Here is a 26,883-nt window from a genome sequence, read left to right on the forward strand (position 1 = left end):
TTTATTTGTTATTTGAAAATCGTCAATTTTGAATTATTCGAACAGTTAACCGACCAAAATTAATCGGTTAACCGATTAACGGTTAATCGATTGAATACCCTAGTATATATGTATAAGTTTGTCATTCCGTTTGTAATTTCTACATTTTTCATTACCGACCCTATAAAGTATATTCTGGATCCTTATAGATAGCGGAGTCGATTAAGCCATGTCCGTCTGTCTGTTGAAATCAACTTTCCGAAGCCCCCAAACAACTTACATACACCAATATCTATACATCAATATCTCCGGAATTCTTCCGGCTCGGTTGCTATTTAAAGCCAAGAAAATCGGCCCGGATATAAGGAAAAAACCAGGACAACCTCGATGTTTGACCTATATCTGGATTACTAAGTCATTAATATAGACAATATATAATAATAATAGATATTTCAAAGACCTTTGAACGTATATAAGACCATAGTAAGTTGAACCTACAATGGGTCAAAATCGCAAAAAATATTTTTTTTTTCACCAAAAGTTTTTTTTCGCTAAATATTAAAAAAAAATTGAAAAAACAAAAAAAAAATAATTCGAAAATTTGTTTTCCAAAAATTTTAAAAAAAAAAAAATTAGTTTATCAAAAATATTTAAAACTGTGTTCTTTGTAACAACATAAACATTGTTGTCGTACACATATAATTATTATTTTAATTTAATTTCTGCAATATTTTAATTATTGTATTTTGTGGTTTTTGTAAAATGTTTGCCATTAAATAATTACTTTAGCAATTTAATGTAAAGTAATCTGTTGGCTTATCTATACATTACTTAGAACCCAAACATATTTAATTTGGAGTCAGTTAAGTAACTAGACATAAGTGAAAAATACGGATACATTACCACTATTAAAACTATTGGGTATGTTTGACATTAAAACTTTGTTGCAAAAAAAAAAAACGTTGTGTGAGATTTTTCTTCTAAAAATAAGCAGATAAAAAATACATGTGTCTACGATGTGAAACTTATCTTTTAAACTTAGAAAATTATGTGCCACACTTCATGTTTTCTTTGTACGTTTTCTTAGTAAACAATTAACGTACAGCATGTGAAGATGAGAATTTTTTAATTTTAACATTTCATCATCCAAATTATATGGGAAAACAATTAGCAATTCCATTAATAATTAAAATGTCATTAAAAAATTCCAATTATGGAAAATTTGTAGCTAAAATCACAAGAATATTTTCAGCAACATTAAGTACCAAATGTTATCTCGTTTTCATTATTTAAAAATTGATTTTAATATAAATATTTGTTTAATATAATAATAAATAGGCAGAGAACATTCATATAAATAAATACCTGATGTCATGCATATGAAAATTTCAAAATGTTTGACCAGTATGCTTTTTTCTAAAGCCAAATACATCCAGCTCACAATTAAATGCATGTATCTACAACTGAACGCATGTATGAATTTAAAACCGATAAATCCATTAGATCGCGCCGAAACGGGATACTCAGTATTGCAGTCCTGTAACTTTATTAGGCGGGGCATTGATAGAATTGGTGTTTCAGTCCTCCTCCTTCTCATTATGAAAACTTTTGCAGTAATCATTATCAGAGAATCGGAATTACTCTATAGCTACAATGATCACCTGCAGTAAAAAAAATATGAGAAAAGTCTCGAAGTCGTGTTAGGGTCTCATCTTAGTGCACTAGCTGGTCTGTGCAGGCCTGAATAATTGCTGCTGAACCTGAGACAACAATTAACAGGCTGATGCCGCAGCTTGTGTGAAATTCTATAATATTTGAAATATTATTAGTTATGTTCATGTTATTTCACCATGTTAGGTTATATGGGTTCTAACATTTATCGAAAAGATTACTAAATCATACAAAAACTTAGGATCTTTTTTTATAGAAAATATGACAAAAAATTTTGGCCATTTTCGGTTAACCGACAAACTGTTTCTACACTCCGTTTGTAATTTCCAAAGTCGAAATAGCCATGTCCGTCTGTATATTCAAATTCTGAAGCCCCCCCAAATAACTTATATACATGATTAATACATTAATATACCCGCTATGGTCCTGTAAAATAAGGATTAGCAGCCTACATTCCGACGATGTTCTAAAGTTTCAATAAACCGGGTAACAGTTTCATCCCCTATAAGATGCAGCGCACTTCTTGGAACTTGGTCCAGTAGCTCTTAACTAGACCTTGCTCCTCCGGCCCATTTGTGGGAATTATATTCTATTTTTGAAAGGAATTTAATTCCCTCATATACACTACAAGGTATCGTATATACGAAGTATGTCGGATTGGGAGAAATATATCCGACACCATTTCAAGAAACTCAAGCAGCTAAAAGTTTACTTCGCAACATAAAATATATGACGATTCCAACGGAGTCTCACGGTATTCTCGTAGAATCAAAAGATTATCTAAACCTCCAACAGTTTCGTTACCTATACGAAGACATAATTGTGGTGAAGTATCTAGTCGTGTGTCAATAGGAAAGAATGAGTTTTGAGTGTGTTGAAATTATTATGAATATGAGCGACTAATATTACTATCATCCGCGAAAGAATAAATTGGATTTTAAGTGATTGTTAGTAAATCATTCATATTATTTATCTACGGTATGCTGCCATGATATGACTTAAGGTTCATTATTAATACGTGTTGGCTATTTTCTTTTAAATTAAAAATTAAAATTAAGCAGAACTCCCTTTATTTGGTCTTTTACAATAAGAAAACTGTTTTTATTTGTATTCCTTATGTTTTGAAAACTAGAAAAAGTACCATGTCATTAGAGTTTTTCTTTTCCCGCACTTTTTCATTTTGTAAATGAATCCCGATTTCCCGGGATCACGGGAATTCCCGCATAGAACAAATTATTCAATTTTAAGAATGTAGACTTCGTTAAAAATCTAAAAAATGTTTTTTAGGTTAAAAATGTAATTGGGTACGAATAAAAAAATCCAATCAAAATTTAATATATAAAGAGATAAACTGACTCGATTTTTAATGTTGGTTATATACAAACTTGTCACCATTTGTCATTGTATCGGAATTTCTATTCGATTTTATTCTATCTTCGTTAGATTCCAATTAATTCCGTTAATTCGCAAAAAAAAAGATGTTATCTTTAATTAAGTAAAGATGTTAATTTAAACTTGAAGAAAAGCCAATAATATTAAACAAAATTCAATTTCACGGAAGGTGGTTTTATTCCAAAAATTTTAGTTTTACTCTTTGTGAAAAAGCAAAACATAGACAACAACTAGATAGGTAACTGAGAGCCAAAAACCTAAGTCTGTTGTCAAAAACGTAATTCATGAGAATGTATTGCATGTATTTGGTTATTGTATCACCCGTATGTGTGAAAAGAGAGTAATTTTTCCATATATATTACTCTCTCCTTCCGTTCTATGTGTTATAATTCCACTTTCGATCGGAATAGAATTCTGTGACAGCCGTGAACATTCACAAGTTTTTGAAATATTTTGAATAATGAATAATGTCTATTTGGGTTAAATCGTTTTACTTGTATGAATCTTCTGCATTTGTTTTGGAGCTTTAAGCTTATTTTAGAGAAAGTCAAGTTCAAAAAACAAAACTAAGGAAAATAATTCCCGGGAATTCTCGCACAATTTCCCGGTATTTCGAGATTGAAAATTTGTCTATTGCGTTTATGAACACTATGCATTGCAGTGTTGCTTTGCAAAATGCGTTTATGAAGTCGGCCAATGTTTTTCTTTACTAACTTAATAGAAATTTACTTTATGCTTAAATAGTATAGGGTAATATGTAGTCAGTGTACTCTCCTACTTGTTTTAATATTGAGACCTGTGTTTATTTGGAAAGCAGTTTTTTTTTATTCAATAAAAATGTTTGCCTACAACTTTTCAAATATTTATTAAAATAAAATAAATAAACAATTTTCGTGATGCCTTTTAAATTTTTTTTAAATTAAAAAACGTGGTTAAAATAGTCACGTACAAAATTATTAAACATTTTTATTGAAATTTAAGTCACATTTATTAAAGTAGATGTAGACCTAGGATGTAACGTATATGTTGTAGTACAGGTGCCTACATGAGTTCTTATTCTTTGTAACAAAAACTCATTCATTCTTAAGTTGTAAGTTACACGTATATCGTTACCTTAAATGCAAAACAGAGTAACATCATTTTAAAAAAATAAGATATAAGATATAAAAATCAGAACTATCTCCAATATTTTTCATTTGAGGTGCAAAAAAGCTATTACTGATCTTTAAAATGGTCGAACAGTATCAATTAAATGGGTCATTGATTTGGTATTTTTATAATATTTGGGTTGAAATCTTCTAGAAACAATCAAGTCAGCAAAATTTTTTTAATTTTTTTACTAAGTAAATGGGTTCTAAAAAAATGTGTGCTTAACAAAACGTACAACAATAGTATAAAACAAAAAAAAAATATTTAATTTCAATGTGTAATTTGTTTATATATTAGATCAGGATTAAAAATAAGTAAGTAAGAAACTTGTTACCATTTCCAGGTTCATGCAGTTTTTTAAGTGGGCGAAATAAATAAAACTCATTTTGCCAAAAATTTTAAATGTGCGAAAAAAGTACCTTTTGTTCTGCGGCTCCTCAATTAATATCAGTTACAGTACCAACGTTTATGGTATTATAAATTCAGAAAAGAAAACATTATTGATTTCTCGTATTTTATTTTAAAACATAATAAGAATCACAATTCAGAATCAAAATTTTTGTTTGTTTTGCAATATTAAGTTATTATTCAATAAGTCAGACATTTAAAAAAGGTTTTCGTATTGTTACGTTGTTTTACATTTCTTTTGACGATATGAATGTAAAATGTATCGTAGTATTTTATGTTAAATAACATAGCACGTGTGTTTTTACATTATCAACAACAACATAACTCTAGTATTCAAATTTAAATTGATAAAGATGTCTGCTTGTGTGTGTGTGTTAATAAAAAATCCAAACATATGTAAGATATCATACTGAGAGGGTCCATATGTTAAATATTTAAACAAAATACCGAAAACAGCGTTCTTCCTACTTATTGCTTTTAGTGCACAATAACATACTGCTAATAATTTTAGCGTTGCCAGAAATATTAACTCAAATTATTTTGTTTATAAGCGAATAAGTCCTAAGTACATTTTCAAAAACCTAACATAACTAAAATCTTCTAATTTGAACCTGGTAATCAATAACCAATCTAAATTAAGCCTTGACTGTAATGTAAAATCATTCTGTATAAGACAGTTTTAAAACCACTTTGGATATACGGAATCCAATTATGGGGAACAGTAAGTGATACCAGTATTGAAGTTACATATAAAGAGGAGCCAATCCAAAATTTTTAGGACATACATAGAGACTTATAAGTACAATTCATAAGTTTACAGACATTCGTGATAAATGCATCTCGAAATTACAACACCGTACAACACCATCGAACATTTTCTAAGAATATTCCCGAAATATTTCTTGTTTTGTGATAACCGTTAGTAAGTTGCAACATTTAAAAAAAAATGTCTACTTGTTAGTTTTTTCAAAATATGTATTTATTTTCATTCCTAGACACTTTATATAGAGATATTTTGAAGACGCATCTAAAAATATATAAATCATGCATAAACATGCCGTAACTTTCGTGGAATTTCACAAAATTGTCAATCAAAAGTTAAATTATAAATTATAATTGAATTCAGCGAGATCGTATTTTTTATAATCACATTTATTCAGATTTTTTCGGAAGTTCAAAAGCGTATAGTAAACATTTCCAATATATAATGCACTTACTCTATGTTAAAATAGAAACCAAATATATTATGCGTTTGTGCAGATGTTTGTAACGCCCAAAAATATTAGTCAAAGTATACCGATATTAGTAAAGTATACCGATCGACTTAGAATCACTTTCTGAGTCGATTAAACGATGTCCGTCCGATGTCCGTCGTGTCGACCAATTTTGGTACATATATATTTTAGCCCAAGGAGCAAATTGGCTGAATTCGGTTCATTATTTCACCTAGCCCCCATACAAATGTCTTCCCGAAATTGGACTTTATCGGTCATAAATGTTTAATTTATATATGTATCTCCACAAATTCCACTCCAAATAAGTTTTATATTTACAAAATTCATGTCACCATATTTTGTTACGATCGGTCCATAATTATTCATAGCTCCCATATAGACCCGCTTCCGAAAATCACTTTAACGTGCATAATCTCTTAAAAATGTTGGTATACACACAAAATTCAACATAAATAACTTTCATAGAGACATAAATCACATGATCTAATTTCATGGTGATCGGTCCATAATTGGTCATAGCTCCCATATAAGGCCCACTTCCAAAAATCACTCACGAATATAAATTATTGATATTTTAAAAGAAAAATGTTTTTGTTCATTTACTTAGTGTAGGGTATAAAATGGTCGGGCTTGACCGACCATACTTTCTTTCTTGTTTATTTATAATTTTATATATTTTTTTAAACTTTTTAGAATATATTATTTTATATGACATGTGTGTTCGAATAAATGTCAAGATCCATGAAAAACCTTAAAAAAAGTCAAAGTTCATTTTTAGCTTGCTTCTAAAAATGTCTTGTGTTTCGACCAACTTTAATATACTCGTACATATTTTTGTATGTATTATAAATTACAAATAATTAGAAGTCTAAACTATACTTTTAAGTTTAATTAACCTTTTCGAAAATTTGATTGGTTCAAATTATCGCGGAAACTGTGGTATTCATACAATATATTTATTTGGATATTGAGCAGCATATACGGGTTTGTTTTCAATTACGCTACAATTTGGAAGATATAAAAGTAACCTTGATTCAAATACCTTAGGATCGATATTAACATGATGTTAATACAGTATTTATTCCGGCACAGATATATATTGTTACGAAGTTCCATTAACGATTTGAATTTAACGGTCTGTAACGGCTGCTTGCAACATTCAGCATGTTTATAAACACTTGCAGTGCTCGACAATCAACAATGTTGATAACACGCTGTTATTAACATTGTTTGTAAGTCTAACAAATTTAACTGTTAAAGCTGCTAACATTAAAATATCTAGTAAAAGCTAGAAATAGAACATTCTAGTTTTGTCCGTTAGATAGATAATTTATGAAACTAATAGAAGATGGCACTGTGTATATAAATAGTAACAGATAAATGAAGTTAGTCAGTTTATCATAGGCGCTGTTAGAATTAACATCAACAACATTATTTGTGTATTCTTGTACATTATAAAGTGTGTAAAATAAGTGTGTATGTGTATTAAAATTAGAGTTTCCTGTTTTAAGAGAAAAAAATTTTAAATATTCATAAACTGATAATTATCCTAAAATCAAATCTGTTATCAAAAATATGCAAGGTATTTTTATATATTATCAACTGATATCTACATATAACAGACAAAATTCAAAACAGTTTCGGTTATTTTCGGTTTAGGACTTATCTCTTAATATTTCCATATTATAGACACCAGAATCATTTGATAATATAACAAGTAAGAGAGCTATATTCGGCTGTGCCGAATCGTATATACCCTTCACCAAATTATACTTCAAAATAAAAAATTTAAACATTTTTAGGTGAACAAAATTTTTTTTTCAGTTTTTTTTAATTTTTTGGAAAAAAAATTTTCGAGTTGTTTTTTTAAATTTAAATTTTTTTTTTGGTGAAAAAAATTCTGATTAAAAAATATTTTTTCCGATTTTGACCCATTGTAGGTCCAACTTACTATGGTCTTATATACGTCGTTGCAAAGGTCTTTGAAATATCTATCATTAGATATCCATATTGTCTATATTAATGACTTAGTAATCCAGATATTGGTCAAAAATAGTTAAAAAATCGAGGTTGTCCTGGTTTTTTCCATTTGTGGACCGATTTTGCTGATTTTAAATAGTAAACTTCTCGAAAGCATGTCTGACAGAATTGTTGAAGATTTGGATCCCGAAGATAACAGGGGTCTTCAGAAAATTGATTTCAACAAACAGACGGACAGACAGACGAACATGGCTAATCGACTCCGCTATCTATAAGGATCCAGAATATATATACTTTATAGGGTCGGAAATAAAAAATGTAGAACTTACAAAAGGAATGACAAACTTATATATACCCTTCTCACGAAGGTGAAGGGTATAAAAAAAGATATATTCTCATATGTAGAAAACTCGGTGTTACTATTTAATTAAATTTTATAATAATTATTTGACAAATGGTATTAATTTTTTGATTTAATTTCTGTATTGGAAGGTTTTGAAATATTGATTGGAAAACGCTGCAATATATACAAGTGTTATATTCGGCTGTGCCGAATCTTGTACACTCACCATCAATACATTGTTTTCTGAAGATTCATATAAAACTTGTTTGTGTCCAATTTCATCACGATATAAATAATTAAAAGACAATTATGAATGTTCATGGGGGCTAGGGACTAATTTCAGAGTACTTAGACCTAATTTCATATAATCAACATATTTATGTCTGCTCATATTTATGGAGCAAGGTGAAATCATGGATCGATATTGCCCATTTTCAATACCAATTTCAGCCAGCTAGCTCCTTTCGTTTGGGCCCTATCGTGTTTTTAATAGACAGACGGCCAAACATGTCTTAAGGTAGGGTCACACATGACAAATATTTGAAGAAAAAGACGTAACCAATAAATAAAATACATTTGAATTCTTTTATTTATTTCAAAAACTTATTTTACTTATGATGATTCAAAACAAAAAAAATTGTATTTTTTATTTGATACTGTTCGATATTACAAAACACGTGTAAGAGTAAACACGTCTAAAAAAAGTGGTTAAGCTTTTTTGAGCAAATATTTGTCATGTGTGACCCTACCTTTAGAATCTTAATGTGGGTTTGTGACAAATATATTTATGTGTTACAAACGGAATGATAAAATCAATATACCCCCATCTTGTTTGATGGTGGGTATAAAAATGAAAACCAAATACATATTATGAAATAAAAAAGTTTGAAGGAATCATTCTTCAATCAATCTTCATTGAATTATGAATATTTTGTCTTGTATCCATTTAATTTTCTGACCTATGTCTCAGTTACTATTATTTGATTCAAAACATAAAAATATGCCTTAAGAAAATTGTATTGTGGATGAATTTCCTGGTCTGAAATCGTGATATTCGCTGTTTGATCTGCTTTTTACATCCAAAATAGATGGAAATGGATGTTTAAAACTTTAAATTTTGCAAAAGCAAAATCCGATAACCAAAGAATAATTGTCGGTTTTGAGACATGAAAACCTGCGGTTTAGATTTCACTTAAAACCGAACACGAAACTCTAGTAATGAATAAGAATATTAAAAATTTTCCTAACATTTTATTATCTACAACTATTTTTTGTTTGAAATTACAATTTCAAGATCTGGCAACATTTTTTAGTAGTCATCGTATTTATTTTGATTGTTTATGCATGTTGAAATGAGCATGTGTTAAATAAATCGATGTGTGTGTCTGTTCCCAGCAGTTGAGCAAGTAGTCAATGTATCCCTTATAGACAGTAATTCTCACTAATGTCTGATCACTTGACTAACTAATTGATATATTTTGGGTCATGTGACACGCGTAAGTACTCTTTATAGTGCAGATAGAAGTCAATTGGTTACTTTATACATCCCAGGTAATCTAGCGTGAAGTCAATTTTTACTTAAGCGTCTCTATACAGTTAATTTTCGATTTGTTTAAATATACTGACATTCCATGTAACCTAGCGTGAAGTCAATTGTCACTTTAGTGTATCTAAGTAACCTAAAGTGAAGTACTTTAAAAGTTTATTTTGCATTGCACTTTAGAAAGTAGTTATTTTAAACACCAGAAGTAATCTATTGGAGAGTTGTCGGAGGAAGCTTTGTTTACAAGTAATCGGTTATTGGACTGTCTATAAGATATAATTTTAAATAAATATTTGAGGTAATTAAAAAAGAGTCAATTGATCCTACTTATGTAACTAGCTGCCACCCTAAGTAATAGGGAAAATCACTAGTTCGGGATAGTCTCCCAGAACTGCTGGGTATGTCTGTCCGCCTTTCTGTATGTGTGTGTTTATATTTTGATTTCTATTTCTTTAGAGCAAAATGCGAGGGAGAACTTTTTAAATTTAATTTTCCAAATTGTAATCAGTTCAGTTTGAAACTAAAAGCGAAACACAACAGAATTGTAAAGACAAACAAAAAAGAAATATATTGTAAAGTGAATAATAATAAAAATACATAGTTTTCAATAAAAATAATTAATAAAATAATTTTAAAGTCGATTAAATATAATAATAAATAAAAATGCATAGCACATTATTAGATGAGGTTTGTTAAGAAAATAATTATTTTATTAATAAATTTAATACATAAATTAAAATTATATATACATATGTATGTATGTTCTGACCGGGGGGTAAATATTGCAATCGTGTTAAACAAAAAACTAAAAAAAAACTGTTTATAAACAACAATAAATTTTGAAAAAAAAAATGAAAAGTTTTGTAATTAAAAATATATTTACTAAGAAATCTAATTTTAGTTTCACGACTAATTTCGTATCTTATTTTATTTAATCTTTCAAATTACACCTTTAAAACAAAAAAATTGGTTTTCGAATATTTATTTTTTTTTTCATTTGGCATCCATAGTCATAATGTTTATTATTAGAGCAAGGAATCATCATCATCATCACTAAATGGATGAGTTAAATAAAATTGAAAAAGAAAACAATATTTCAATCAACACACTTGCATTTCTGTCTTAAAATTGTGGAAAATGAAACTGAAATGGAAAATGTGTTTTGTTTGTCGTTTCTTTTTAAATTTAAATTAACAAATTTGTAAACATTTAACATCTTTCAAAGATATTCTAAAATGCTTGTCTGATATTTGAAGAGTTTTTAATTGCATTTAAAATACTTTCATCCAGAAACATTTCCTTGTTTGAATTTTAAATGGAAAATTTCTTTAGAATTATGCCTACTCGTATAATTTTTATATACGAAATGTTGTTTTTTTTAAATTTTAAAAATAATTAACTATGGATCGCTCAATGTCCAAAAATTACAGACTACCCAGCAGATATTAATCTTTAAAATTATACTAATATTTAAATAGTTAAAGTTTTAAAATTATCTTCTGAGAGAACGATATATATATTAATTCTAATATCTTGAGATTAATAGTTATTTAATGCTGCAATCTTTAGGGCTCCATCATCAAAATATTGATCGTGTAGAAAAGTAGAGAATCTGCTTTAACCCTTTAATGCATATTGTTGCCAATTGTCAACATTCCAGTTCCACTTAATTTTATAAGCTTGATACTAATTCTAATTCAGAAAAATCAAATGGAGTACGAAAAGTTTCAGTTAAAGAAATTCTAAATCAAACTGAAGCTAAAGAAAATATAATAAATAAAAATCAACTAAATATTTGATACTTTATAGAAAAATAAAAGTAAAAATCATGCATTTAAGGGTTAAATCGAAAATACAATGAAAAAATATGTATGTTTTTGATACAATTAATGAATTTTTTAATACTTTGAAAATGTCTCTAAACTTTTTTGAAGCAACATTTTTTTAAATGATAATTTTCAATAGCTGATAGAGAAATGACGAAGAGTTACTGCCAGTTTCTCAACAAAAATTTATATGTTTTTAAAATTTGGTAATATGCATTTTATCAACAAAATATGCAAAAATATGCTCAACATATCGATGTCATTTTATGTGTGATTCAGATATATAATTAGTCTATATGGTATTTGGACGTTTGAGAAAAAAACATGCATATAAATCTGCTCGGGTTTAAAATATCTTTCGCGATTTATTACGTCGTTGGAAAGGTCTTTGAAATTTCTATCATTAGATTTCCTTATTGTCTATATTAATGACTATGTAATCCAGACATAGATATAAAATAGGTCAAAATTCTAGATAGTTTTGGTGGGTTTTAGGTTGCAACTGGTTGTTATTGCAATAATTTTTCCATTGACAGTGAGCGACATCAATTTGGTAGATAAGTAACTGAGATCCAAAAACCTAAGTCTGTTGTCAAAAACCTAATTGATGAGAATATATTGTCATGTATTTTGTTATTGTATACCCGTATGTGTGAAAAGAGAGTAATTTTGTCCATTGATATTACTTTCTCCTTCCGTTCTATGTGTTTATTCAATGCTTAAATGTTTCAATAAGAAATAACATTTTATAAAGAATGAATTCTCAAAGGAATGATTTCAATACGTTTGAATTATTAAGGAATTAGGCCTATGAATTAATTCGTAATGAATTCATTAACGGAATAGTTAAGAGATACAATTTTGTAAATTTAATTAAGAATAAATTGCTTCGAATCCTTAATGAGAAATTTAAATAAACATTTTTGAAGTAATAATTGCCATGCTAATGTTGTCATATTTTCAGTTTTGTTATAATTTTCTGACTGCCATAAAGTTCAGAATACGGGGATTAATTTAAAAATACCCACGAAAGTTAAGCTTTCGTTTGAATTCAATCATTTGAATACAATTGACATTTCAAGGAAATTCAAAATCATAGGGTAACATAAGTAGAGGCGTGTTGTCAAAAACCTAACTCTTGCAACAGCAAATACATTTTAGTCAATGTATTTTGTTACTGTATCAGACATATGTTTTGTTGTTATTTTGTTTGACAAATCTGAGTTTCTCGTTTCTATTTATAATTCTCTGTGTTCAAATTATTCATTATAACTTATTTTATCATTTGTACATTAGTTATTAATTACAACATTTAAAATTTTCTTTAACAAATTCAAAAAATAATCCGCCTATTATACAAATTATTTAACAACTATTCAATTTGATCAAAAATATGTATGCAATTGGAGGTTATTACGCTTTTAAAATCTAATTTATTTTGTAATAAATTTTGTAAACTGTCATTTAATAAAATGTATATAGCTATTATAAATTAAATACTTAGTTGCCTATTAAATAAGGTGTTTATAATGACCTCGATCTTTAAACACCCTAATCATATATTTTTTTTATATTACAGTGTATAACATATGAATATACGTAATGTCTAACTTTTTAGCAATCAATTGAAAGTAAATAAATGAAGCAGAACGCTACATGTAATGGTCGAATAGTAAAGTACCCTACGTTTACATTTTTTTTTTTTTGTTGTAAATATGTTTAAAATTGATTTCTATTAAATTGAATTTATACTGTTGTGTTTTTTGCAGCGACTTTCCTAGGTTTCTATTTTAACTAATATTCAAGCAAAATTCCTTATCGGTTTTTATTTTGCCAATTTTATCATTAGACAACGGTTTCTTACCATTTTGAAGTAATAAAAACTTGAAATTATTTAGCTTTGATTAAAGATAATAACTACCATTGAGGGAAGGCAACTTGTACAAAATTAGCCACGTGACTGGTACATGGGTAATCAATTGAACTGCAGTTTATTCATATTAGAAATATTGCTCAAATTTTCATTAATTTATTGAATGATTCAATTTAAATTCAAATTTCAATAACTAACCCCCAGTAACACGAATTTATTAGTTAAGGAATAACCAGACTTCGTGTTAATGGGGGTAAATAATATTTAGTTAATTTATTTCAAGAAAATATTTTCATTCAATTAACCATTCAAAGGTTGAATGAATTTTATGGTGAATTAATTCAACAATGAATTAATTTTTTCTGCATGGTTTTATGGTATAAATTGCTGACATACAGGCCTGTCACACATTTTATTCGGAATGCTTTCAATTCCGTATTTATTATTCCGATCGATTTCGTTTTAGGTTCCTCAGATTCGAAAAATATTTAATATTTGACACCGTTTTTTGTGAAGTTTTTGGTACAGAAACTGATTAGAAAAACAAATAATTACAAAGAAATATCAATTCCACTTTGAAAACTGAAAGTGGTTTCATTTGGAAAGAAATTTTCGTTTTACTTTTTCTGAAGAAGCAAAATACGGAATTAATTCCACTTTCGATCGGAGTGGAATTCTGTGACAGGCCTGATATTTTAATTCTGAACTAAAATTTTAGAGAATATTAAGATTATATTGAATTATTTAATTAGAAGCTCTGCTTGAAACTGTATAAAATAAATTCAAATAGTTCAAAATATTGCAAGTTTAATTAAAATTTAAATTTTCGACAAATTCTTTGGTATATTTTGATAAGCTAGAAAGACGCTCTGAAAAGCGTATTCTGTTAAAATTCAAAGCAATACTAGAAAATCGTTTGTAAATATCAAAGCTTAATTTATCAATACACCGAGTTCACTAGTGTTACATGAGTAACGAATAAAACACACGTGTAGTATAACCTCCATCACCTTTGGTGTAGGGCAAACAAATCAGCAAGTAGCTCAAAACCTATTATTATGAAACTTTATTAAACAATAATAAAAAAAAAACATACATTTTGATACAAGTTAGTTTTTTTTTTTTTAGCAAGTTATCAGTTTATTTTTTTCTTTGTTATTTTTTTCGTTGTAGTAATTTTATAAGTAGATTACCGGAGATACAATCAAACTAAGCGAACTTGAGTATATTCGTAATTTAAAAAAATGAAATAGTTGTGTAAACAAAATATTTTTTTTTTTGTTTAAAAGTATAAAAAAAATCGGGTCACTGTACTGTTGAGCAAAATAAACAATAATTAAATAAACAATTAAAACTAAAATTTATGCTGCTTGATATGAGTGCGACTACTAGTTGTATATTTATTAGTTTATAATAATGTTGATGTGGAAAAAAGTAAAAGTGTTTCTTTTTTTTCCTTCAAAAATAATTTTACTTAAAATTCTCACCTGTAATTATATACATACATATTCTAGAACTGTTTTTTAAATGATGTAATTTCTCTTTACATTTTTATATTTTATGGTCATTGCTTGATCTTTAAAAGATCTTCTTTGCTTGGTATTTAAAATTGCAGGTGTATTTGACTTGTTTTAGTCACATACATATATTTACCTATTTTTCTGTATATTTCCTCTACATAATAGGAATTTTTGTGTGATGAATTTCAATTAAATTTAGATACAAACAAACAGTCTGTCGGATTTGACAATTTTAACAAGCACACAAGATCGTGCATGCATTATTCATTCATCCATCTAAATTTTCAATATAAATATGTACGAGTATGTGAGAAATTATGTGCCATTTGAGTTTTTTCTGTTGTTCTACTAATAAAGTATACAATTTTCGCTTTCATGAAATTATTTTTCTTTTTTTATTCTCATTAATTTAAATATGTCTTATTTTTTTGTACTTTTCAAACACTTTGTTCGTTGTGTTGATAGTGTTTTTTTTTTTAATTTTATAAATAGTCTGATAGTATGTCGTCGAAATATCATGCAAAATTTGTATTCTATTAAACATAGTGACGATGCTGGTCACATAAACAATTTGAAAACTAATTCATTATAGATGCCTGATGTTTGTATGTCGTCCGTCTATGTGTGTATATTACGTCAAATGTCAACAGATGTTTGCTGTATTAAGGAAGCGGAAATGATTATCAAAAAATCTAAATGATCAGTATTTAAATCGTATTTAAATAACCGTTGATACTTGTATAGTAAGCTTATTGTAGGCTTATTGATTATTTGACCTTTTATTTAAAGTCGAAAGTATAGAAATTATTAAATTAAAATAAAACCAGTAAGACTGATCATATATTACCCTACACTAAGTAAATGTGCAAAAACATTTTTCTTTTAAAATGTATTTTCGTGAATGATTTTAGGAAGTGGTTTAGCTATGAACATATATCGCAAGTGGGCCTTATATGGCAGCTATGACTACCTTGTAGTCAGCCTAGAAACATTTTTTCGAATTGTTTTTTTTTAAATTAAATTTTTTTTATGTTTAGCGAAAAAAAAACTTTTGGTGAAAAAAAAATTCAGGTTAAAAAATATTTTCCCGATTTTGACCCATTTTAGGTCCAACTTACTATGGTCTTATATAAGTCGTTGCAAAGATGTTTGAAATATCTAGCATTAGAGATCCATATTGTCTATATTAATGACTTAGTAATCCAGATATAGGTCAAAAATCGAGTTTGTCCTGGTTTTTTTCTTATGTCTCAGCCATTTGTGGACCGATTTTCTCGATTTTAAATACCAACCGAGCCGGAAGAATTCCGGAGATATTGATGTATGAATCGTGTATATAAGTTATTTGGGGGCTTCGGAAAGTTGAGACAGACGGACATGACTTAATCGACTCTATCTATAAGGATCCAGAATATATATACTTTATAGGGTCGGAAAATTATATTGTGGAAATTACAAACGGAATGACAAACTTTTATATACCCTTCTCACGAAGGTGAAAGGTATAAAAAGATGGAAATAAATCTGTAACTTCTAAAACCTTAGTCCGATTTGAATGAAATTTGACATGCGCAAAGAAGAAGTGTTGTTGAGTTTAAGTTTAATTTGGACTGCATGGGCCTGGTAAGAAATTTTTGTAGATACTCTTATAAATTAAACATTTATGACCGATAAGGTCCTATTTCGGGAGGACATTTGTATGAAATTCTAACTCAATTTCAGCCAGTTTCAATGGGCTTCGTCCTTGGACCGAAAAATTGTGCCAAATGTGATCGAAATATCTTAAAAATCAAATTTTCAACATTATCTATTCTTTTGTGGATGAAATCTGTCGGAAATTTGGACAAAAGACGCTTAATCAGGATTTTGTAATAATCGTTGAATAGGGTCGTTGATTTCGGTGCTGGAAAGATTTAATGTTATAGACAGATGATATTTTTCATGGGTGGTGCAGTTTGTAAGGATTAAAATTCTCTTGATATAGAGGCCTTGAAAAATCAGTGTAATATTTACTGTACTAATCATATTTTCACATTGTAAAGTGACTGATCTCCTAACTATTTACGCCATCTATATCCGACCTAAATGATAATACAATGTATTGACCGCTGATTTTTTGGAGCTTTTCGATGGATTTCATCGAAAATTCTTCCCTGAAAAAAAAAACTTACGCTACAGATGCCGCTGAGTTGACAATCTTTGGCCGAGTGATACTCGGTTCGTTGCGGAGCGGAGATCTAATTGTCGTGGATCGGAAAGTACTTAACGGTGTCCAACTGTATTGATTCATTGCAGTAACATATTCTATCGTACAGACGTTCTTTCACAAGAAATCATCCATTTGTGATCGATTGACCAGTGGATCCCATAAAACATTTCATGGAAGATGGAGTGGTTTATTCATGTTCGTACGTGAAGTAAACCACTTCCACAAATCTGCAAATAATACAACCTCTATGCTTCATCCCATAAACCTCTTTCCCTACTTCCAACACAATGCATTGAATGAATAGGGGTCACCACCACAGTGCTGGTTCAAGATTTTTTTTATATTTACATACATATAATTGTTGAGAAACTTATAAGGTTTATTCGTCAATTTATTTCTTTTACTTTCACTTCTTATACACAAAGAAGAAACCTTGGAAATTTCAACATTTTGATAAATTCTCTCCAAATGTTTGATTTAAAAAATCCATTGTTTACAACAGACACTTGACATCTTTAGCACTTAATTATAATGTTAATAAACATGGAAAATATTTTATTGCGTTCTTAGCATAATACAAAAAAATAAATAAAAAATTCAAAATACATAAATGTAAAATCGCAAAAATTTTCCACAATAAATGAACGAACAATTTATGCAACGCAATGCTATAATGATTACTTTGTTCGCAGCTTGTCTGTGTGACAAACTGTCTGTCTATCATGGAAAACGCAAATCAAATGTTATCACAAAATATTTATTAAGAAATTATACTTAAGTACTTATGTACAGTGTAATAATTGTAATATTGTTTGTACTCTGTCAGACCATGTACGAGCATACTGACACTTGAATACACTTACTCGTGTATTATTACATATTCAAATTAAATATTTATGTAAATTGACACACGCCCGAGATTATACAAGACCTAATGCCCCAGTTCTTATTAAATAATACATTCATACATACTTATTTAATAGCGATAAGCAGTAACATGCACTTGCTCAATAAATACAATTCTAAATAATCAAACATTTAACAACAGATTTGGATTTAGATCAGTGTATCAAGGAATTCCCTGTTTGGAATTAAATCTGTTATATGATAGATGTGTCAGTATTTAAAAATTAAAATGTATTAGTTGAATCGCCAATTTGAATATGAAAGCAAAATTAATATTCCAAAACTTTAAATTTATTTAATTCGAATTTGTGACAAATTAGGTTGTCGGAAAATCATAGTTTTTTTTTAATATTTAAATGTCGGTTAATTACCGGTAGACTAAAACTTGGACATAGTGCAAAATTTACCCGAATACCAAAAATTTAATTTAGTAGCGAAATATTCCTTATGTATAAACGAAATAAACAGTTTTTTGCTCTCCTGAAAACTTGTGCTTTCTAAGATAGAGGGTTTTGAATAAAGTCCCTCGATTTATTTTAATTTATCATGTATTTTTTTTAATTGTTCACAATTCTAAATTTAAATACGTAATAATATCTACTATACCGTTCACAATAACACGTCGCAATCAAAACGAATTGATTTGGTCCAAATCACGGTTTGCATTCACATGTCATGGTGAAATATTGACAAAATCGCAATTATGTATAGGTTCGATTTCGACATTCAAAATTTGGTTTTGGGCGGACTCTAAAGATTGAAATTTTTTTTAAATTAAAGTTATCAATATAAATAAATGCAATATATACCCTATGGTCATTTATTTAATATATTACATGCACAATTGTTTCACACTTTCGAAAATCTCTTTAAACAAATTTACTAATTTCTTGAAAACAAAAATCTTTAGATTAACGAGAATGGTTACATTATCATTGAGGATTTCTTAACGCCCGAAGAGGTCGATGAACTTTTTAAATCTGGTCGTGCCCTGTGCATGGAAGCTCCCCAAGCCAATCGTAAGATTTTCAATACCACCGAAAATCAAGATGTCCAAAGTAAGGATGCATACTTTATGGAGTCGGGAGACAAAATCAGATACTTTTTCGAAGATGGTGCTGTTGGCGACAATGGCGAACTACTGGTAGATCCAACGGTAGCTTTAAACAAAGTTGGTCATGCTTTGCACGTAGAACATCCCGTCTTTAATAAGATCACCTTTAGCAATCGTGTTAAGGAAATTTGCTGGCAGTTGAACTTTAATCGTCCGGCCATTTGCCAGAGCATGTATATTTATAAAAATCCCAGTATTGGCGGTGAGGTTATACCCCATCAGGATTCCTGGTTTCTATATACCGATCCAAATTCGGCTATAGGCTTCTGGATTGCCTTGGAGGATTGCACCCTACAAAATGGTTGTTTGCAATTTATTAAGGGTTCTCACAAAAGTGGTGTCCATCGCAGATATATTCGTAATCCCGACAAGACCGCTAAGGATTTAATGATTTTTGATAGTGCAGCACCGTTTTATCCACAATCAAGTTTCGCACCCATACAATGTAGTAAAGGTATTTATTTAACTTATTAATTAATACCTTAAAATAGTTTAAATAATTAAAACATTATTTCCGTTTTCAGGCACCTGTATTATCATTCATGGCAATGTCGTCCATAAAAGTGAACCCAATCGTTCGAACAGAAGCCGTCATGCATACACTTTCCATGTTATTGAGACTGAAAATAATGTTAAATATTCGGAAGACAATTGGTTACAGGCTCCTAAAGACAAACCCTTCCCCGTATTGTTTGAAAGAAAGAACTGATTTCATTATTTGTTTATGTCGTTTGTATAATAAACCATCTTTATTATATGTATTTTCTTTTGTAAATTTTAATCTTGAAAAAAAAAACATTATTTTTTTATAATTCTATGATAGTCTTATATTGTTTAAGAATGAAATGTATTAATGCAATAAATGTATTTTAAATAAATTTAAAAAAAAATAAATGTTTAATGTATTATTTAAAGTTATAATATCTACATATTGAACTTTAATAACATTATTGATAAGCGTCTAATAGAGGAAAGGAGTATGTTTTGTGGTCCCTCCTATTTCGCATGAAAAAATCTATGTTTAATTGAGAAATTTAAAAAAATTATGACATCCATAAAATTGCAAATAAGAGAATAATTGAAAATAGTAGTGGAAGATCACTCATATTTCTCACCAACAATTAATTTATTATAAAAAAAGAAGAAATAAATTGTCAAAATGGTTGTGGTTTGGAGAGAGGGACAAATATATATAGCAATATTTATCTATTAAAAATTATATTTTTCTCTCGCTCTGCAAACCACAACCATTGAAAAGTGGTTGTGGAACGTCAAAATAATAATTATGTCATTCGGTTGCTATTTAAAATCGACAAAATCGGCCCACAAATGGCTGAGATATAAGGCAAAAACCGGGACAACCTCGATTTTTGACATATTTTTGATCTACACATCTGCTCAAAATAATAGATACACCTAATTGGAAAAAATTTAAATGGCGGTAACATTGAAAATTTCCTCGCAAGCGTTAAGAATACATCATATTATTAAAATTTCTATCTGGCAATGTCATGTCAGTCAAAAATCTGGCAACTATTTGCTTTCATGTTGATTTTTAAAAACGAATTTATTTGAATTACAAAAAATTATTTGCTCATAAAAATAGATACACATCAGTAATTTGTAATTTGTTTGTTTGTTTTTTTTTGTGCAATTTTTTGTTCCTATTTACGTGAAACAGTAAGTATAATTTAAATTTTAGCAACAATTTTATAAAAAATAGGACTCTTTTGAAGAAAATGGCACGAAATCATCATTGTACCGAAGATGAGAAAAAAATTGTTCAAACGATGAGAAATCAAGGAAAATCATTACGGGAAATAGCAAAGAGCATAGGAAGATCTTTACATTTTGTCCAAAATGCTTTATCTAAAAAACAAAAAAGAGAAACTCGCGGTAGACCAAAGAAAACCAGCCCAGAAACAGATAGGCGGATCGTCCTTATGGTTAAAAAAGACCCTTTCATATCATCGAAAGCTATTTCTGCGGAGCTATGTAACGAAATCAGTCCACAAACAGTTCGTCGTCGTCTTTTACAAGCTAAATTGCCGTGAAGAATTGCTAGAAAAGTGCCACTAATGCGCCAAAAAAATATCAAGACAAGATTAGAATTTGCTAAAGAGCACTTACAATGGTACGGGTGTGAAGGCGAAAAAAAATGGAGAAATATTTTATGGAGCGACGAAACAAAAATAAATTTGTTTGGAAACGACTGCCAAAGAAATGTACGCCGACCAAAAGGAAAAGAATTCCACGTTAAATTTACAAAAAAGACGGTAAAACATGGCGGGGGAAACATAATGGTTTGGGGTTGCTTTTCATGGAATGGTGTTGGTCCGAATAGAAGATACCATGAATGCTAGTGGGTATAGAGACATATTGGAAAACGTAATGCTTTCATATGCATCGGAAAATATGCCATTAATATGGACATTCCAGCAGGACAACGACCCAAAACATAGTTCAAGATTAGTTAAAAACTGGTTCTTGGAAAATAACGTACCTGTTTTAAGCTGGCCCAGCCAATCCCCTGATTTAAACCCAATAGAAAACTTGTGGAGTGAATTAAAGATAAGGCTTTCGAAGGAAGTTTTCAAAAATAAAGACGATTTATGGGAGAAAACGCAAAAAATATGGTACGAGATTCCATTGGAGAAGTGTCAGAACTTGATATCCAGTATGCCCAGAAGAGTGGAGAAAGTTTTACAAAACAAAGGTGGATATACTGGATACTAGCTTTACTTTAATAATAAACTAATTTTTTTAAGATAAAATTTTTTAGGTTTTGTTTAATAAGAATTTTTAAAAATGTATCTATTATTATGAGCACCAAATTTTTCGAAATTTAAGAAATTTAATTTACTTTATAATATTTATTATTAATTATGAAATATTTTGTTTTTGTTTTTTACTCTCCTTTTAACTATAAATAAAAATCGACTGAATTTTTTTTATAATTTTACAATATACCATTATTTTTTTTCGTTTTTAAAAAATAAATTTTGGTGTATCTATTATTTTGAGCAGATGTGTATATCTGGATTACTAAGTCATTAATATAGACAATATGGATATCTAATGATAGATAAGTTAGACCTACAATGTGTCAAAATCGGGAAAATATTTTTTAACCCGATTTTTTTTTATCTACAAATTGTTTTGTCATAAATTCATTTTCAAAAAAAAAAAAAAACATTTTTTTTAAATTAAAAAAACTTTTTTATTAAAAAATTAAAAAACTATTTTGAAAAAAAAGAAATCAAAAACTATTCCCCAAATCCATATAAAAAACCTAGAAAAGAATGTCCAGGTTGATTTTAATTTGGAAACTTAGTCCAAGCATCTAGTATTAATTTATAAAAACCTACCTAATATAAAAACAAGTTAGAAATTATAGTCTGTCAAATACCCTATACTGAGAATATGAGCAAACATTATTATATTACAATTTCCATAATTTTGTTTTCGTGAGTGATTTTCGGAAGTGGGAGCATGATCAATTATGAACCGACCGTCCTGGAATTAGGTCACGTGATTTATTTCTATATGAAACATATTTCTGCCATATATAGGAGCTGTGAGCTATTATGGAACGATCGTCATGAAATAGGCGTTGTGATTTATTTCTATATGAAACTTATTTTTGTTAAATTTTCCAAAATTTTTAAGAGATTTATGCTCCTTAAAGTGATTTTCGGAAGTGGGAGTTATGATGAAATTTTGTCTTTATATATGAAACTTATTTCTGTTTAATTTTATTTTTTATTTATTTTCAACAACCTTGGCTATTGGCCATAACCGGTTATAAATTTGTATAGGGGGCTATGTGAAATAATGGTACGATTTCACCCAATTTCAATAGGCTTGATCGAAAAATCTTAAAAATTGCGACATGTACTTTGCGCAAAAGGTTTACATGGACGGATATCGTTTAATCGACTCAGAAAGTGATTCGATGAAGTCGATGTTGGACTAATAATTTTGGGCGTTACAAACATCAACATAAACACATAATACCCTCCCCACTAGGGTATAAATGTGGTGCCAAAAAAATCAACCGTGTGTTATTGTTTTTATTTTTAATCATCTAATCAGTTTTTTTGCAAATCAGAATTATATTCTATTTTGTTTTTGTAACTTATCGCTTTTAGTTATTTCATAAGCTGTACTATAATAAAGACATTTAAGATAATAATATTTTAATAATTTCCAAACAAAAAAAATGAGTAAACGTAAGTGGATCAGCAGTATACATTTGTATCAAACGTACTTTTCTGTTTGTTTTGTTAACACGCACATCTTAACTTCTCTCTCCAGTCATGCGTTTGGCCTTGTTGCAACTTAAAGGATCTAAAGATAAATTGGCTAATATAAATAATGCTTCGCTAAAGATACATGAAGCTGTAAATCAGCACCAGGCACGTTTAATAACGTTACCCGAGTGTTTCAATTGTCCCTATGGTACAAAATATTTCCGTGAATATGCCGAAAATATACCCTTGGGTGAAACATCTCAAAAATTATCGGAGTTGGCCAAGGAATTGGGTGTATATATAGTGGGCGGCACTATACCAGAAGTGGGCGAAAATGATAAAATCTATAATACTTGTACCATTTGGTCGCCCGAGGGTAAATTATTGGCTAAACATCGTAAAATGCATTTATTCGATATTGATGTCAAAGATGGCATACGTTTCAAGGAGTCTGAAACATTGTCCCCAGGCAACGAATTTACCATAATCGAGGTGGATGGTCACAAAATTGGCATTGGTATTTGTTATGACATGCGTTTTGAGGAAATGGCTAAACTTTACAGAAAAGCTGGTAAGTAATAGTTATAACGAGGATATGTTTTTCAACTATTAAAAAAAAAATACAGGTTGCGAAATGTTAATTTATCCTGCTGCATTTAACATGACCACTGGTCCATTACATTGGGAATTATTGCAACGTTCTCGTGCTAATGACAATCAATTATATGTGGTTACCACATCACCCGCCCGTGATGAATCAGCCGAATACATTGCTTATGGCCACTCAATGGTAGTTGACCCTTGGGCTAAGGTTCTAAAGAGTGCCAAAGAAGGAGAAGAGACTGTGATTGCCGATATAGGTAAGTTAAAAAGAATCCAATCCAAAGATACATAAGTACCTAATAATGCTATTGTTCTGCTTTCAGATTTCTCAATTGTAGAACAAGTACGTCAACAAATACCCGTATTCTCCCAAAGACGTGTAGAATTATATGACACTCTTAAGAAATAAAGAAACTATTTTAATTACATGATGTCAAATATAGAATTTGAATGATCATGGGATTTAAGCTACGAAAATATTTTTCATTTACAGGCACAATAATAGGTAAAATAACTGTTTGTTAAGAATAATAATAATAATTATTGCTTTATTTTGAAGACTATAATTAGGGAATATAAAATATTACAGATGATGGTTTAAATTATTATACAATAGATTATAAGTATGTAAGTAAAAATACGGTTTAATTTTCCTTTAAAGTTGAATTAACATTTTCCAATTCAGTGGCTGAAGTCGTTGACACTTGCGTAGCATAAGGTCTTTGAGCCTGGCCAAACAATGCCTTGATGGCTTCATCGGTGGCCATTAAAGGCTGGCTAATAAACTCTAAAGCCTGTACAGCATATTTTTCAGAATCACATAGTGGTGATGTCGAAGCAGAAGATATGCTTATATCACTTTCTGGCATACCAACACCAGAATGTAAGACCATTTGTTGTAATATATTTAAGTTTTCTGCTGACAAAGTTATGACATCGGAAGCTGGTAAATTAAGGTAGCGTATTTTTGCTAAAAATTTCAAGTTTTTCAACATTTCTAACTGCATTTGCCTCAGTTGATGTGTTGTGTGTAGTAGTTTTTTTGTAGATTCGTTAAGCATTTGATTTTTTTGTGTTAGATCTGCCTTCCATCTGGCTAATTCTTCTACCATTACACTGCTGGCCAGAAATTTTGAACGCCAAACTTCACATTGGCCAGCTAAAAATTCAATTTGTTCTGTATGTGTTGTTAAGTTGTTGGCTGTATCGAGCAAAGCTCTGGCCAGTTGCAATTTATCTTCGGTTAGTACATTTACTCGTGTAAGCAAATCTTCTCCCACCGAGGCAACTAGTAAATTTTTTAGTTCCGCATTAACTTGTGTCTGAAATTTAAATTGTCCTTGAAAATAATCACGTTCTTCTTTCAGCTTCTTTAATTCTTCTCTTAAATTGTCCAGTTCTTTGGCATTTTGTACATCACTGCCATCACGCTGGCTTGTAGCGTCATCCTTAATTTCTCCTTCTGGTTCCTGTAACTCTTGTGTTCTCATTGAGGACATTTGCGTCACCAATATACCAATATCCAAATTATTGCGATTAGATTTAGTTGTCATTGTTCTTGGTGTCGCCGAACCACTTTTCTGTTTTGACACTATGGGGTTTACAGCTCCGGTATACGGTTCGAAGGGTATAAATTTAGGGGGTTTATTCTTTTTATGCTCAGGCAAAGCATTAATAGGATCTACTAAACGTGGTTTCATCATAACTAATTCGCCTTTCGGTACCACGGGTTTTAAACTCCTTGTTATGCAGTCGGGCCTTCGATATAATGTATGCAACCCAGGCAGTGGCAATCCTTGATTTGCCTTGTTTGTTACTGACGATCCTGATGTTTTTCTTGAAACCTGCTTGAATTGTTCTTCTCTCAATGATGATTGCTTATCTTTATGTAGCTCTTTTTTATTATCGATCGTATTAGTTTCAGGTGCTGTTTGTGTTTGATCTACTTTCTCTTGTAGATCTTCTTGTTCCATACCATCTCCACTTGTACGGCCTAGTTTTAAATTGCAAGAACCATTTAATATTTACACATTTAACTAATATATTTATATCTTACATCTTTCCAATTCCATTAATGCCACCTCCATTTAATAAAATATCTAATATTTGCACAGTAAAAATAATGTAGATTAATATAAATAAAATAAAAACTGGGTATTGTCGTGTACAAAAATAATGACAACAACAGTGATATGTCAAAATAATACTTTAACTACTATTTGAATCGTCCTGTTGAATGAATGTATAACACGAAGCTTTCGTATAGATCAAAACGTTGGAATGGAAGCGCCAAGGCTAATTTATTACAAGGTGGTGTCGATTCTACGAGTACAACATTTACAAAAACAACTTGCAATTAATTTCTGTTGTTTGAGCTGTCAAAGTTTGCCTGTTCTCATAATAGTTTTTTGAAGATTACAAATTTCTTCATACAAATTATAAATAAACATGTTTGTGAGAAGTGAAAAGTTTAAAGAATTTTATTTTTTGCAATCATCTAGAATTGACCGAAATCCCAAAATATATTAAATTTAAAGCTTGCATTTTAAAAATTTATTTTGTGTTGATAATTATCTCTCAGTTTAGGAGTTATAGGAATTTAAAATCAATATATAATGGTAAATTTCACATATGTGTATTTAGAAATAGTGCTTCAAAATACCAGAAAAAAATTATGAAAATATAAACAGTTAATGGGATCTTGATTTGTTCCATAAATAAATATATATATGTATCTTAATTTTTTAATTTATAGAAGCTACATATAAAAATATTAAAAATATAACTTTGGAATGCAGTATGTGTAATTTAAAATACTCTCGGTGGCATCACTTCAAAAACGTTAACTCGGGATGATGACTGAAAAAATACTGGCAGCA

At 29.4% G+C, this 26,883-nt stretch overlaps 3 protein-coding genes across 3 annotated transcripts; 2 read left to right on the plus strand and 1 right to left on the minus strand.

The window, feature by feature from the left end:
• The first annotated feature begins 10,233 nt into the window (after nt 1–10,233).
• Phyhd1 (Phytanoyl-CoA dioxygenase domain containing 1) lies at nt 10,234–20,042 on the plus strand. The gene is made up of 3 exons (XM_065515405.1): nt 10,234–10,387; nt 18,945–19,602; nt 19,673–20,042. Exons 1-3 carry the CDS (start codon nt 10,364–10,366, stop codon nt 19,855–19,857), a joined length of 867 nt encoding a protein of 288 aa, XP_065371477.1. The 5' UTR covers nt 10,234–10,363; the 3' UTR covers nt 19,858–20,042.
• Nucleotides 20,043–23,249: 3,207 nt separating this feature from the next.
• LOC135963511 (omega-amidase NIT2) lies at nt 23,250–24,481 on the plus strand. Its single transcript, XM_065515408.1, has 4 exons — nt 23,250–23,380; nt 23,466–23,972; nt 24,028–24,261; nt 24,328–24,481. Exons 1-4 carry the CDS (start codon nt 23,371–23,373, stop codon nt 24,411–24,413), a joined length of 837 nt encoding a protein of 278 aa, XP_065371480.1. The 5' UTR covers nt 23,250–23,370; the 3' UTR covers nt 24,414–24,481.
• A 40-nt stretch (nt 24,482–24,521) lies between these two features.
• On the minus strand, nt 24,522–26,199 carry LOC135963510 (uncharacterized). The gene is made up of 2 exons (XM_065515407.1): nt 26,061–26,199; nt 24,522–25,997 (listed from the first exon to the last, which is right to left on the minus strand). The coding sequence occupies exons 1-2, from the start codon at nt 26,089–26,091 to the stop codon at nt 24,649–24,651; spliced, it is 1,380 nt and encodes a 459-aa protein (XP_065371479.1). The 5' UTR covers nt 26,092–26,199; the 3' UTR covers nt 24,522–24,648.
• Nucleotides 26,200–26,883: the final 684 nt, after the last annotated feature.

Source organism: Calliphora vicina, chromosome 1 (assembly GCF_958450345.1).
Source record: "Calliphora vicina chromosome 1, idCalVici1.1, whole genome shotgun sequence".
Taxonomy (NCBI): Eukaryota; Metazoa; Arthropoda; class Insecta; order Diptera; family Calliphoridae; genus Calliphora; species Calliphora vicina.